This window comes from Podarcis cretensis (genome assembly GCF_951804945.1).
Source record: "Podarcis cretensis genome assembly, chromosome: 11".
NCBI lineage: Eukaryota > Metazoa > Chordata > Lepidosauria > Squamata > Lacertidae > Podarcis > Podarcis cretensis.
The window spans coordinates 65,815,746-65,831,298 of NC_137180.1; the positions used below are offsets into that span (position 1 = coordinate 65,815,746).

General features: G+C 49.6%; 1 protein-coding gene across 12 annotated transcripts in view; it reads left to right on the forward strand.

The window, feature by feature from the left end:
* The first annotated feature begins 3,723 nt into the window (after nucleotides 1–3,723).
* UNC13B (unc-13 homolog B) overlaps nucleotides 3,724–15,553 on the forward strand; it is a 159,603-nt gene continuing 147,773 nt past the window's right edge. For 5 of the 12 annotated variants that reach the window (XM_079994627.1, XM_079994634.1, XM_079994632.1 and 2 more), the window contains exon 1: nucleotides 3,739–3,957. In XM_079994627.1, the coding sequence (XP_079850753.1) occupies nucleotides 3,936–3,957 (22 nt within the window). In that variant the 5' untranslated portion in view covers nucleotides 3,739–3,935. Of the gene's footprint in view, nucleotides 3,958–15,553 lie in introns of all 12 variants that reach the window. The other 7 variants (XM_079994636.1, XM_079994630.1, XM_079994637.1 and 4 more) reach the window with 6 other exon arrangements.

Consider the following 15,553-nt stretch of genomic DNA (forward strand, 5'->3'; position numbering starts at 1 on the left):
ACCAATCACAAAAGATACACCCATTTCCTCTTGTCCTTTTATGGGAAACAAAAAGCTATATATTCTTCTATCTATAAATGACAAATAAGTAGTAATATATCTTACATGTGTCTCAACAAGGAACCTTAATTACCAGCTCACCTCGCCCTATTGCCCTCCAAAACAAATGGTTTAATCTCAAATTTTTATCTTAAACAGATGTCAAGGATCTTGAATTCACATCATCATTGAAAGATCTCCTTCTCTTGAAGGTCTTTAAAACAAAGGCCTGACAACCATATGTGCTCTAATGATGTTTCCTGCTTGGCAAGGGGGGCTGGGCTGGTGGCTGATGGCCCCTGTGATCTCTTCCAACTATATGAAATAAGAATCTAGCATAAGGATTTAACATTTCTTAGTTTCTAATTCCTTTGCATAATTACATTTAAGCCAATATATTTAATACATAGGGGACGCAGGTGGCGCTGTGGGTTAAAGCCTCAACGCCTAGGGCTTGCCGATCGAAAGGTCGGCGGTTCGAATCCCTGCGGCGGGGTGCGCTCCCGCTGCTCGGTCCCAGCGCCTGCCAACCTAGCAGTTCGAAAGCACCTCCGGGTGCAAGTAGATAAATAGGGACCGCTTACCAGCGGGAAGGTAAACGGCGTTTCCGTGTGCGGCTCTGGCTCGCCAGAGCAGCGATGTCACGCTGGCCACGTGACCCAGAAGTGTCTCCGGACAGCGCTGGCCCCTGGCCTCTTAAGTGAGATGGGCGCACAACCCCCGAGTCTGTCAAGACTGGCCCGTACGGGCAGGGGTACCTTTACCTTTACCTTTTATTTAATACATTACATAAATAACCTTTTAAAAGGAAAAGAAATCTTAAAAGGATCTCAGTTTAAGAAAGAAACAATTTTAGAAAAAGACTTCCCAAAATACTCTCTTCCTTTCTGCCAGCTAGATGCTTTTCCATTGCTCTTGACCTTTCAACCTTAGGAAAATATGGCTCAAGTTTAATGGGAGGCACATGGTTTTATTTTACTATTTACCCACTCTTAATTATGTTTATCTCTTTTTTTATCTTCTGTAATATGTAGGGTCAGTGTAACCTTGGCTGTCAACCTGTAATTCCCTTTGACTTTGAGAATTGTTTTCTGCTATAAATCAGGGGGCCCCCTTGTCTAGGAGGAAAAACATTGCCAAGGTTCTTAGGCAGCTGCTCTTCTGCCTGGCATGAACATTTGAAGATCTTTAAGCTCATTTTAAAATACAGGCCTTGATCAAGCCTCAATAAAAATGCAGGCTATGATTAGATGCCTCAAGAGGGCTAGCAGGAATGGCCGCCCAGCCAGAGAGCAGCTGGCATGTGCAGAGGATGGAGCAGGCAGGGTTCACAGGAACCAAGAATCAGAAACGCCCAAAGAAGTATTTACAGGGAACGGAGCAGGGAGGAAGCCGATTTACTTGCAGCCTTGATGAACCACTTTATAACAAAAAGGCACCTGGGTTGCTTGCAACATAAACCTTTGGGGAGACTTTTAAAAGCAACATTGAAAAATACAACAGCCCCAAACCAATACTGGAAAGTAAACTGTAAGGCTAAAGCAGAACTAGATGCCATGAGATTGCAAAGGCTGAGAAAATTCCAGGAAGAGCCTTTGCTTGGCACCGTGAGCTTCTCTGGGAAGGACCTTCCATAGCCAAGGGGCCACCACCAAGGAGACCTTTTCTCCTGTGGAAACACCTGCAGAAGGGCCTTGGGAGAGGTAGGAAACCATGGAGAGGGGGGTATTCTTCAGGTGGCCTGACTCAAGCTGTGAAGGGCCTTCAAGGTCCAGGCCAGGACTTTGAATTGGGCCTGGAAAGGAGGAGGAGGAGGAGGAGCCGGTGAAGATAATGAACCCCTGTCTTGATGTCCTCACATTGTCCAGTCCCTGAACTTCCTATTCTGAACTCAGTTTCCAGGCCACTATCCAAGGCAGCCCCATCCCGCAAATACAAGGCAGGAACCCAAATCCCAAGACGACAGGGCTTGGAGGATAACCAAGGCAAGGCCACATCCCAAGGAGCAGAGGGAAGATGTTGCCGAAGAGGTTGGGGGGTTTGTCTCACTTTGCTTCTTCTGCCCACCTGGGAGGGTGGCTGCGAGGCAGAGCCAGCCCCAGGCGGTGTGTGGCTTGGCAGCCGCCCTTGGCCGCCAGGTTCACACGCAGCGGCTGAAGGCTGAGTCATCTCTTCTGCGTCTGGTGTTGTTTAACTGGGCTGCCTCTTATTTGCCTTTCCAGGCACAGGCGGTGCAATGCAAACGGCAGGGAAAGGGCAAACAGGAACAGGTGCGCAGCTCCCTCCTGCTCAAGCAAAGGCCTCACCTGGAAGCGGGCGGAGACTGGTCAGGGGAAGAGGGACGCCCAGGGCTGAATGTCCTGGCCCCGGCTGCTTCACTCCAAGGACGGCCACACATGCACTAAGAAGGCCATGGATGATGATAATGATGATGATAATAATAATAATAATAATAATAATAATTTATTACTTATACCCTGCCCATCTGGTTGGGTTTCACCAGCCACTCTGGGTGGCTTCCAACAAGAGATTAAAAATACATTAAATTAGATGATGATGATAAACATAATGATTTTTTAAACCTTCTAGTTGCTTGTCACCCAAAAGTCTCCAAGCAACTTGTGTGTATATAAAAACACACATAACACCGTAAGGGGAAAAGGGGTGATCATTACTATTGCCATATAATACCTAAAACTTAGGGAAACCCAAAGTCACAAACAACACACCCACCGTATGAATGATAGCGCATAACCTTAACTACGCTCAAATAATCAACAGAGACCCCTCCCACCCACTAATTAGCAGAGAAATAACTATTCCTGCCTCCCTTTCCCTTCCCTGACCCACCCCAAAGCCTGCTGTCCTGCCAGTGGGTGCAGATGGGGGGGGGATTCCCTCCTGCTCCCCCCCCCAGGGAAGGCTGCATGATCTCCGCCTTGGGGGGGGGGGGGAGCAGCAACAAGGCGAATGGGGAAAGTGAAAAGAAGTTACCTTCCTAGTTTACACACTCTTTTTGTTCCTTCTTTCCAGGAACTTTGGGTACGGATTATTTAAAATATGGTTCGTAGTCCTGAAATGAGTTTGCGTATTGGAAAAATATTTGGGTTTTTGTGTTTGTTATTTTTCATCTTTTTTGCTGTGTCTTTAGTTATCTTTAAAATGAGGCTGCTTTTTAAATTGTATTTTAGCCTGTATATTGTTAGTGTTCCCCTCCCCCATTATGTTTTGATCCTAATTTTAGGGGTGTTGGCGCCCTGAGCCCGGCTCTGGCTGGGGAGGGCAGGGTATAAATAAAAGGTATTCTTCTTCTTCTTCATTATTTTACTTGTTTTGATGAGGATTGTTGATGTGGATTTTTTTTTTGCTGGTAAGTTAATAAAACATTTATAAAAAGAAACGAAAAGAAAGTGGAGAGTGAAATTATTGCTAATGATAAAGCAACCCCAAGGCTGCTGCCCCCCCCTTCCCTTCCCGCCGCCTTCCTCTCTCCCGGCGGCGGCGGCGGCGGGGCAGGGGCGCCCAGGGGCGTGGCCTCGGCAGGGGCGTGGCCTCGGCAGGGGCGGCCTCTGTCCCCGCCCCTCGGGCGCCGTCCGGGCGCGGCGATTGGCTGCGTGGCGGCGTCGGCGTGGCCCTTCCTTCGCGACGGGGTCTCCGGCGCGCCTCCCGGTGCGCCGCCCCTCAGGCGCCGCCGCTGGCCCGGCTCCTGGCTGCTCCCGCGCCGCGGGTTCGAGTCCCGGCCTGGGCCCGGCGGTGGGGGGCATGAGGAGGACGAGAGGCCGGGCGCCGCGCGGCACCGCCCCCCCGCAGCAGAGGCCCCCGCGCCGACGGAGGAGGCGGCGGCGCCCCGGAGGAGGAGGAGGAGGAGGAGGCCCTGAGCCCGGCCCGCCCCAGCCATGTCCCTCCTCTGCGTCCGAGGTGAGTCAGGCCCGCGGCGGCGGGGGGGGGGGCGGCGGGGGGGGGGCCGGGAAGCGCCTCCCGCGCCTCCGCTCTCCTCCGCTCCCGCCGACGCCCAGACCCGGCAACGTAGCCCCCCCCCCCTTTTGAAAGGGAAACTCCCCTATTCCGAATAGGATTCCTTGAAGGCGCCCCCTTCCCTCTCTTCGGCAGGGCTCGGCAGCCAAAGGGTTAATGCAGGCGGGGTTGTTTGTTTGTTTGTTTGTTTGTGGTGCTGCTTCGGCGTCTCGCTCGCCCCCCCCCCCCCGAAGATGCTCTTCCCCGCCGCCTCCCTCCCCCGAGGATGAGGGGCTCCTCCTTCTGGACCGAGGGGCTCTGCTTTCCCCTTCCAGCTGTGGCCATCCGGGGGGGGATGGGGGGGTGGGGAGGAGGGAGCCGGGCTCCGATCGGGGGAGTTTTCACCAGCTCGGCCTTCAAGTCATAGCTGTCAACTTTCCCCCTTTTGAAAGGGAAATTCCCTTATTCCGAATAGGATTCCTTGCAGGAAAAGGGAAAAGTTGACAGTTATGCTGAAAGCTGTGAGTCCAATAGACCCATTGAGTCCACTTTCCTCAAGTGCCCGTGGGAATAAAGCCATGGGTTTGAAGAGATCCCAAAAGTATTTAGATCAACTTTTACGAAATGAACTTTTAGAAGCTGGCAGAGGGAGACTTAATGCAAGCAACCAAGGCGCTCGGTCCTGCGATGACCTAGGGGCTCTCTTGGGCCAGGTACGAGTTTCATTTTAGTGGTCAGGTATCTTATAGCAATACAAGGAAGTGAAATGAGGAGCTCCTTCATCTGGTGATGTCAGATGCTTACACACCTGGGCAGCAGCAACACGGAAACAGCCCTCCTCTTACCTGTATTTTGGTGACAAAGGGCAGGTCAGGTGCCTGACACAGCTCCCCCCCCCCCGTTGTTTTTTTTGGCCAGGAACTACAGCATTTGAGGCTGCTTCTGAGAAAGTCCATTCCGTTGCCAAAAAGCTATTACCGTATTTTTCGTCCCATAGGACGCTCCGTCCCATAGGACGCACCTAGTTTTTTGGGGGGGAAATAAAGGAAAAAAAAATTCCCTTTATTTCCCCCCCAAAAGCAGGTCGGGGAAACTGAACCAGGTCGGGGAACAGCGGGATGGCGGCGCTGCGCCTCCCTGCTGTCCCCCGAGCTTGTGGGGCTGGCCAATGTCTGTCCGGCACATGAGGCGCTCTGCTTCAGAGCGCCCCGCCCGCCGTGCGGCAGGCTGCTATCCGCAGCGTGGGGAGCCCTGCGGCGAACTCCTGCAGGGCTCCACACGCTGCAGATGTCTGTCCGGCGCGCGGGGCGCTCTGCTTCAGGGTGGCGGCAGGCTGTTATCCGCAGCGTGGGGAGCCCTGTGGGGAACTCCTGCAGGGCTCCCCACGCTGCGGATGTGTTCCCGAAGTGCCGGGCACTCTGCTTTCAGGGCGCCCGACGCTCTGGGAAGCAGGCTGCTATCCGCAGCCTAGACATCCTTGCGGGACTTCCCGCAGGGCTGCCTAGGCTGCAGATGTCTTCCTGAAGCCTGGAGAGCGAGAGGGGTCAGTGCGCACGACCCCTCTCGCTCTCCAAGCTTCAGCGAAAGCCTGTATTCGCCCCATAGGATGCACCCAGATTTCCCCTTCATTTCTGGAGGGGAAAAAGTGCGTCCTATAGGGCGAAAAATACGGTAACTGCCAGAATGTTATTCCCAGTATTTAGTTGGAATCTCCTTTCTTGCAACTGGAATCCATTGACTTGGGTCCTACACTCCGGAGTAGCAGAAAACAAGCTTGCTCCACCCTCCATGTGGCAGTTCTGTAGAGATGTGGGTCTGTACAAATGTATGCGCATACCCACAACACACAACTGATGAATTGGACTGTAGTCCGAGAAAGGATGCTGGGCTAAACTTGTTAGTCTGTAAGGCAAGAAAGGGGGGAGGGCTTATTTTAGACTCCCACTCACATCAGACTCAGCCAGTGCGGCCAGTGATGATGGATGTTGTCAGCCCACTCCATCAAGAGGGCCACAGGCTCCTCATCCTTTAAGCACTTGGTTGCTGTAACGTGGGAGTCGGTTGAGAAAAACCAAACACGTCACCCAAGAATACCAGTATCCTTAAAAGTCACAAATCCCATGTGAGTCTGCATGATTTTTGTGTGCCAGGGCTATATCATGTGCTTGCTGAAGCCTTATTGTCCCTCAATTGTCCAAATGATGCGCTGAAGTAGGGGAAGAGAATGTGCTGCCATTGTATTGCCTTCTCCACTATTATGTGGGGAGCTTCTGGAGATGGGCAAGACAGGTGTGTAGATGCTGGGCGTGGCAGCCATGTTGGTGAGCTGCTTTTAGGTCAGCTGTGGGTCTGGAAATTCTGCGTATGAAGTGGCTGGCTAAATTGGGGGACCTTTCTTCACAGTGCGCTGCTGATTTCTTGTGGTTTTGTTACTTTGGAACATAGGGAGCTTCCTTATACAGTGTCAGATGAATACTCCACCTATCTCAGTATATAATGAGCCTGTCTGTTGACAAAGCAGCGGATGGGCATATGTCGTGCTTATTCTGCCCAGCTTGAACTTTTCGGCCACTGGAAAACCGCCAGTGAGCAGAAAAGCAAAATGCACATGGTTTCTTTTCACCTGCTTCCTTGTTTGAGCGTTCAATATTTTCATTGTTGCGCTTGCCAACTTGCATCTGCCGCCGTGAGAAAGAGAGAGAGAAGCCTACAGATTCCCTGTACTATGGCAATGCTGAGTGGAATAGGATTTGGCCAAAGCACTATAAAAATAAGCACTCTCGGCATCTATCTGCATATTTCTGAGCAGTGCTGTTTTAAGAGGAGCAGATGCTTTGCTGAAATCAGTGATTATCTAACTCTGAACTCAACTATAGCCATTCACATGTGGCTTGAGCTAGACAGCCCTCCTGCCTCCCCCATGCCTGAAACTCTGCTCTGTTAACCTGGGGGGGAGGCAGGGCGGAAGGTGCTTCCTTAACTGAAGAGGGCCTTCTTTGTTTTCAAGGTTATGACTTGTTGCTTTCTTATTTGCCATGCACAGTCTCAGTGCGTGGAAACATCAAGGATATGTGAGGCCTTACCAGGGGTAGCTTGCTTTTGCGGGGGTGGGGTGGAGGGGGGGCTGGATAGTGTCTACAGGAGCTCCTGAGCCTTGCTATGTTTCAGAGGTTAGGCAGAACCTTTTCTTCAAAATCTGCTGCTTAGCTTTCTAGGTTACAGTACACTTTTTTTTGTGGACCACCTCCAGTCATTGAGCAGAATAAAAAATGCTGCATGCACAAAGTGATTTACAAAGGGTGGTAAACAAGAAGAAACCCCTCCAAAAGAATGGGAATAAAGGAACCTGATGCACAAGCTGTAGTTTTTACATTGCAAATGCTTGGTTCCAGTTTTCGAAACTCAGGTGTATAAGCTAGGTGCCCAGAAAAAAACCCCAGGGACAGGTAGGTCTCCAACAGTGAAGGTGCCCGATGGACCTCGGGGGGAAGGAAACTGCACAACTTACGCCCACCCCCAAAATACTGCCTCCCTATCCAGGATTCCCAGGGCAGGGTGAACCTAACTCAGCCCAAATCCTTATAGCAAACACCAGAGGAATGATGTTTTTCTTTTAGCAAATAGTTAAATAAAATAAACAAACATGAAATAACTATCAATCATAATAAGAAACCATAACTAATAAAACATCAGAACTACAGCTAAGAACATAAACTACAATAACATGTATTAATGGTGTCTTTTATCATGTGGACTACAAACATAAGTGAAACTCCTTAAAAACAAACTCATGGGAACAACTATATAGCTACCGTAACTATATCTACATCTAGAAGATCAAGATGAAACTTAATCCAAACCATACATGAAAGACAGTGCCATGTATAAACACCTCCACCAAGACAAATTGGGCACCTGTGATAGTCCCCCTCCCAACCAAATCCAGCCCAAACAGACCATTGGTCCCTCATTCCTCCAAGAGTTCCACAGCTTGAGCAACTCCTTCCACATTTGCTGCAAAGAGCCGTTCTATGCTTCCCTGTGTGAGAATTCTACATGATTCCCAACCAAGTGTTCAGGGTCCTATTCGGTATCCAACTACACCATTCCCCCACCCCATTTCGGGGGTTTTTGGGACACCCAAACACCACATGTTTTCCCCTTAAATATTTTTTGTACAGTCATACCTCACGTTACGTTTGCTTCAAGTTGTTCGTTTTCAGGTTGCGTCCCGCGGCGATTCGTAAGTACTCGAAAGGGTTACCTCCGGGTTTCGCCGCCTGTGCAGACACACAAAATGATGTCACGCGCGTGCGCAGAAGTGGCGAATTGCGACCTGCGCATGCGCAGACGTGGGTTGCTTTTTTCCCAGGTTGTGAACGGGCCTCCGGAACGGATCCCGTTTGCAACCCGAGGTACCACTGTACTTGGGCCAACCCTGAGTGAGGTTTCCCTGCCACTGCCTCCTTCTCGTCTATTGTTGGTGCTGTTTTGGCTGCATAAAATCCAGCCCATGGAGAACAAGTTTGCTATTGGGATAAAAGTAATAATTGTCTTTCCACATCCTTCTCCTCTTGCCGTTTCTTCCAGAACAGGAGATTTAACTGTTTCTTTGTTTTCGCCCCGTTGCCACCATTAGAGGTTGAAGGGGGGCAGTGTTGGAGCCCGCCATGGGTGGACCATTCTGAAATAAACTCAAGGGAGAGAGAAGACGCAGCTGCAGGGTGTTGCTTTTGGAACTGGCCATTAATTTTGTTAGCGATAACTGGGTTTTGACGTAAATGCTCATGAGCGTCATGCATATTTATGCGCTGCCAGTGCTTGGGGAGTTTTACCTTTAAAAAGAGAGTTCAGTTTTAAACTACAGTGTCTGTAGAATACTTTTAATATTGGAACAAGAGCGTATGCAAGGGAGTAATCAAAGAAGAGTGACATGACGGGGGGGGGGGCAACATGTTTCGGTCACTGACATGGACCACCAGGCACCAACAGTCTTCCTGTTTTCACTCTGCAGAAACTCTGGCTATAACCCATGGCTGGAGAGTCGTGTTAGCTGTCTGTGATGAAAAGATATGCTTTGTGCATGTGCAGACGCTCAGAATGGCGTCACACGCATTTGCAGAAGCAGCGAATTGCGACCCGCACAGATGCAGGTTGCGTTCTACTCATGATGCGAAAGGGGCTCCGGAATGGAGGAACCAGAGGTACTACTGTACTTAGCTCCCTAAGCGAGGGCTCAGTTCCCCACCCTCTTAGCAATGCCCCTTCCTGAGGTCTTCCCATTACTCTAACGGACCCAGGGGGTCTGGGGAGTCTTCTCTTTCTGGAAGATCTCCCTTCCTGACTGGAAGGAGACCCCGGGTTAGTCTGTCTTCCTGCAGCACCTGCCTCTCCTGGCTCAGAGCCAGCCCTCCATTTTGCTCCCAGACCCTCAACCTGCTCTTCCTATCTGAGCTGCCAGGCTCCTTCTTTTGGCTGCCGATGGTCTCCTCAGGGTGGATGTTCCACTCAACTCAGAAGCCGCTCTCCATCAGGCAAACCCTCACCTAAGGCCTCTCTCTCATCCAGTGTTAGAAACTCTTCTATACAGTCATACCTCATGTTACGTCTGCTTCATATTACATTCTTTCAAGATACTTCCCTTAGCGACCCAGAAGTACCAGAAAGGGTTACTTCCGGGTTTCGCCACTCGCGCATGCGCAGAAGCGCAAAAATGACATCATGCACATGTGCAGAAGTGGCGAATCGCAGCCCAAGCGTGCGAACACGTGCTGCTGCGGGTTGCATTCTTTTCTCCTCCAGAATGGATCCCGTTTGCAACCAGAGGTACCCCTGTATAAGCGAGGTGCCAAATGGCTCCTCAAACCAGGGTTACAGTCACCAAAACAGAATGGCTACTTGGCATTTGGGGGCCAGGCGGCTCTAAAATGGTCTTTTTTGACACCACTACAGTGATACCTCAGGTTACAGACGCTTCAGGTTACATACGCTTTAGATTACAGACTCTGCTAACCCAGAAATAGTACCTCGGGTTAAGAACTTTGCTTCAGGATGAGGACAGAAATCGTGCAGCAGCGGCACAGCAGCAGCAGGAGGCCCCATTAGCTAAAGTGGTGCTTCACGTTAAGAACAGTTTCAGGTTAAGAATGGATCTCCAGAACAAATTAACCCGACGTACCACTATATCCAAGGGGACGCAGGTGGCGCTGTGGGTTAAAGCCTCAGCGCCTAGGACTTGCCGATCGAAAGGTCGGCGGTTCGAATCCCTGCGGCGGGGTGCGCTCCCGCTGCTCGGTCCCAGCGCCTGCCAACCTAGCAGTTCGAAAGCACCTCCGGGTGCAAGTAGATAAATAGGGACCGCTTACCAGCGGGAAGGTAAACGGCGTTTCCGTGTGCGGCTCTGGCTCGCCAGAGCAGCGATGTCACGCTGGCCACGTGACCCGGAAGTGTCTCCGGACAGCGCTGGCCCCTGGCCTCTTAAGTGAGATGGGCGCACAACCCCAGAGTCTGTCAAGACTGGCCCGTATGGGCAGGGGTACCTTTACCTTTTTACCACTATATCTGGTTCCTGAAATTCATTCTGATGGTTCAGACAGAATATCGCGGATAGAATTCAACAGGATGTGTTGTTAGTGGGTCAGTCCAGATCCAAGGACCCCCAGGGATGCGCGTCCAGATAGGAGAGACGTCAGGCGCCATCCTGGCACCCGGGCATCTTCCCTTGGTCGCAAGTGGCGCATGGGCAATTTCTGTAAGCAAAACACTGGGGCCTTGTTTTTTTTAATACTATTTTTATTTATTTTTATGGTACAGAAGATAACTTTTGAGAAAACAATTGTTGCAACAGTACACAACAGGTACAGACTTTTATCATGCTGTGTGTTAAAGTATCATTTGATTGCTCTAAGAGATCACGCCACATTTTCCCATGAGTCCTGGGTGGAATCCTGTTAGTCTGAACAATTTATGTACAGTACTCAATAAACATTTGACACGTGTTATAAAAGGGATGTGGATTGTGTTTGCCCTTTGCCGCTCTCACCTGGCATGTTAGTTTCTCAGCCAATACTATTGACCGGGCTCTGTTATACCAAGAATCAATGTTTGGCCCAACACTGGTTTTCCAACATCTGGCTATCTCCAGATGAGCAGCAGTCAGTAGAACGGCTAAGGGGTCATCTTTAGCATACTTCTGAGCAGACAGGATCCTAAGCCCAAGTAGTGCTAGTGCAGGGGACATTTCCATTGTTTTGTTGTGTATCAAGCTTATTTCTTAGAAGACAGCATTCCAGAAGGCTTTGACAATGGCACTCCACCACCACATACCTTTGACTGCGCCTCCCCTCCGACAATTGGGATTGACTTCCTTACATGTTTGGGACAGCCTCACCTGTGTATAATGCAGAAGTTTTAATGAGGCTTCCTTTGTTTTTGCAGAAACCATAAAGCCACCCATTTTTTCTTTGGCCATATTCTAGTGTTATTAGAGCTTTATAACTTGGGTCAGCTGGAGGTTTGCAGTCTGGGGGCTTGTGGGCTCTGCTCCGGGATCAGACCCTCCCTTCAGGACCTGTTCGTTAGGAGGGACCAGTAGTCTCTTCTTGCCTCAGACTTGCCTTATGCTGTTGTCTTGAGTTTCTCTCATCATGTTAGTTTGTGACTGTTTTTTCTTCTTAAAGCTTACCGTATTTTTTTCTCTATAAGACTCACTTTTCCCCTCCTAAAAAGTAAGGGGAAATGTGTGTGCGTCTTATGGAGTGAATGCAGGCTGCGCAGCTATCCCAGAAGCCGGAACAGCAAGAGGGATTGCTGCTTTCACTGCGCAGCAATCCCTCTTGCTGTTCTGGCTTCTGAGATTCAGAATATTTATTTTTCTTGTTTTCCTCCTCCAAAAACTAGGTGCGTCTTATGGTCTGGTGCGTCTTATGTGGTCTGGTGCCACTTATTTTTCTCAAAGGAGAATAAACTCTGCTGAGGAAAGGCGTAGAATGTCCTAAACTTGGGGGCATATTCCCTGTTTGCCCTTTGGATTGGTTTTATTAATCATCCCCCACGTCCACAACCATTTCGGATGCAGCTCTCATCTCAAACCCAGCCCTGTCTCTGTCCCTCTCCACCCCAGCCCTTTCCCTATCTATGCCTCTCCCTCAGAACTGGATCCTTTTATTTTCCCTCCCTCTGGGTGGCTCTCTCTGTAGCCAATCCTGAGATTCTTTATCCCCAGACTCTCCTTCCTTCCTCCATCCTGCTTCCCTCTGGAGATTTTGGGATCGTTCTTCCCTTGAGGTACCAGAGCAAACAGGGCTCAGTGCATCTCCACTGTGGTTTGCATTTGTCTCTTTGGGGGTGAAGTCCAAGTGTTGGGAGCTTGCAGCACCTGCTGTGGCTGCAGAGACCAAAGCGGGAGAGACATGTTTTGTTGCAGCTGGGACAGAGGAAGGTGCCCGGTTGTGTTACTGCAGATGCACCAGGGCGTTTCTTCTCTTTTTGCTCCTCACAGTGGTCATTCCTCCTCTGGTCACTGCTGTAGATACACAACCTTAGCTGGATAAGAGCCAGGCGCCTTGCTTATCCACATGTATTTTCCATAACAAACATAAGCTTCCCAATGTCAGGGTAGTTGTGTCCAGGGAGAGTGGGCTCCTCCGGTACGGTGCCTGTGTCAGTTCAGCTTCTGCCGGCGTTCAGCTCCAGGTGCCAACACTTTACAGTTTTCCATAGTCAAACATAATAAGAAGAGATGTAGAGGCAACTCTTCCCTGCCAGGCAGTTCAGGCTGCAAAGGCAGGAGGAGTGAGATGGGCGGACCAGGGGTCTCAGTGCAAGCAGCATTCGAAACTCCCATTGTTCTAGGCGCATTTTGCGACGGGGGATTTCTTTAGCGTGAGCAGTTCCTGAGCTCTGGGTGCCGTCCTGCGCCTAAGATTTCAGATTAAAACTGCAGAGTGGAAGGAGAGAGGGACCTTTTTCTGCCTCCCCACTGCCAGCTACTCTTCAAAGACTGGAGAAGAGACCCTCTCAAGAATATTAGGGGGGTGGGCAGGGGAAGGATTAGAGCATGTGGAAAAAGAACATAGTATTTTAGTTGCAGTTCATTCATTTTCTGTTTGTATTCTTGTTATAAAAAAAGCTTGCCTAGACATTCCGTTGTTGCGCCCATAACCTCAGTTTAAGGTGCCCTTTTGTGCCTAACTTTTCTATCTCAGTTTCTAACACTGATTACAAGGCCAACCCCCTTTGCTCCTATGCTTCCCCATCACTTCTTTGGCTGCTGCTTCTGCAAAATCCAAGCAGTGTGTCTCTCCCTCACTTCCTCCCCTTATCACTTCCTATTGTGCTGTCGTCAATGAGAAGGTGCTCTCCACTTCACATTGTTTGCTGGCTCAATGAGCTCATCTGTTTGCTCCTCACCATTAAACTTTGTTCTGTGGCACCTTCATAAAGTTGGCCAAGCTTTTGCTCTGAAGAGGATTCCTCTTGAGAGTTTGATCTGAGAGTTCTTTGCAGTAATTAAAATGACAGTATCTGATTCAGTCTTCGGGAAAATGAATATAATTTTGTCGCACGGCAAGGCCATGCTGCGTCAGTGTTCAGCTTTAATTAAAACATTTCTAGTTAATTGAATCCTCCCTCCCTCCCTCCCTCCCCCTCCGTTTCTTCGCATTCTTCTCCTTTGGATTTTTTTTAATGGGGAAAAACATCACTGCAAAAAATGAGGAAGAGGAAACCAATCCTTAAAGTGCACCTCCTCCTGTGGGAATAGAACTGGGGGCAATTAAGAGAGGCTGTTGGAAGGACAATTAATCATCTTTTTATCGCTAATCCCCCCAGTTGCGCTCACCAGGAAGCAATAAAATGGACTGAACCCGAAGCAGGAAGTTTTTGCTTAAAGGCAAAGGAGCCCTTAAAAGCCTCTGCAGTGATGTTCCTGTCCCCATTAATACAGCCAGGGCTGCATTTGTACCTTTATTATCAAAGAATCACTACAAATGTCTCAAAAATGGGAGATGTCTGGCGCTTCATTGAGCCGAGAGTGAGGTCTGGATGATCTGTTGAAATTGGGCGGGAAAGCGTGGCAATGGGTGGCAATTGCAGAGAGCAGGCGTGGAAGCAGCCCTAGAGCGTGTGGCTGTTGCATACAGGCAGCGCAGGCACCTTGGGGGGCAAATAGCACCTGTGCCCCCCTCTGCCCCTCTTCTGGAAGAGGAAGGAACTGTAGCAGGAAACCCCCCCCCCCAATCATTCAGTTTGTACAAACTTCACACACGCTCACACACTACATGCGCTACGCTTCTGTTATAAATTCATAGAAAATCAACCATACATCAGATTTGCACTGTTCCACTTTTATTTTACTCCATGAAGGAAGGACTACAAAATGGGGAAGGTTTGATACAGGGCAGCCATAATCCCTTCACCATCCCAGCACATCCGCAGGAGCCCTGCCCAGTTGCTATGCCAACCCTGATGGTCCTAGACAGAAGACCATCAAGATCACAAAGAACTTGCATATGGGAGTGGATTCAGCATGGACTGGAACAAAGGACAATGATCAGCTCTTCCCTCTGGGGGCAGGAAACTGCAAACTCCCCTCTGTCACCTGGAAAGTACTCATGGGGAGGGGGAAAGAGGGAACCAGCCAGGTGACAGGACACTCAGGTTACCACCACAACTCCTCCCTCAACCCCTCCTTTCTCAAAACAAAATAAAAAAAATTCCTTCCAGTAGCACCTTAAAGACCAACTAAGTTAGTTCTTGGTATGAGCTTTCGTGTGCATGCACACTTCTTCAGATACACTGAGTATCTGAAGAAGTGTGCATGCACACGAAAGCTCATACCAAGAACTAACTTAGTTGGTCTTTAAGGTGCTACTGGAAGGAATTTTTTTATTTTGTTTTGACTATGGCAGACCAACACGGCTACCTATCTGTAACCCCTCCTTTCTGTAATGTATGCATGATGTTTCTGGGGGTGGGCTTGATCTACAGGGTGGGAATTTCAAAAGTTTTTATAAGGTCTTGCACACCATTTTTCTGTGTCTTTCCTCTCTCCTGCAAGTGAGGGGAACACCCTGTTGCAACAGTTCAATAAAGGCCAAGCCTACAGGCTGCTGTTTTGCTCCAAGTTATCCTGGTTGGTGTCTTTGTTTTGTCCAAGGGAGCCCTCGGATTTTTCCGGTAACAGAGCCAAGTGGCCCATGGCCTCCTCTCAGTCCTGCTGAGCAAAAGCCCAAGCTAGTCCTTGCTCTCCTTTTCCAAATTTCTGCTTGCCCCACATTTATACCTAGAAGAGGCACAGAAAAGGCAGGTGCAAATGTTATTCCTATTCTGTTGGTTATCAGGGTGTCGCTTGCTATGTCTGAATCAAAGGTTAGCTCTTCGTCTGCTGTGGGACTCTAGGATCCCTCCAGCCTGTTGCGTGTTTGTGGTGCATTCTGCAGCGTGTTCCTGACACAAGAGTAGTGCACCGGTGATGTTCTGCCGTACTTCCTCAGTGCTACCACCCAACTGCTTTCCGAAGGGGCTGCAACACAACAAAAGCAGGAGAATAATAAACCTG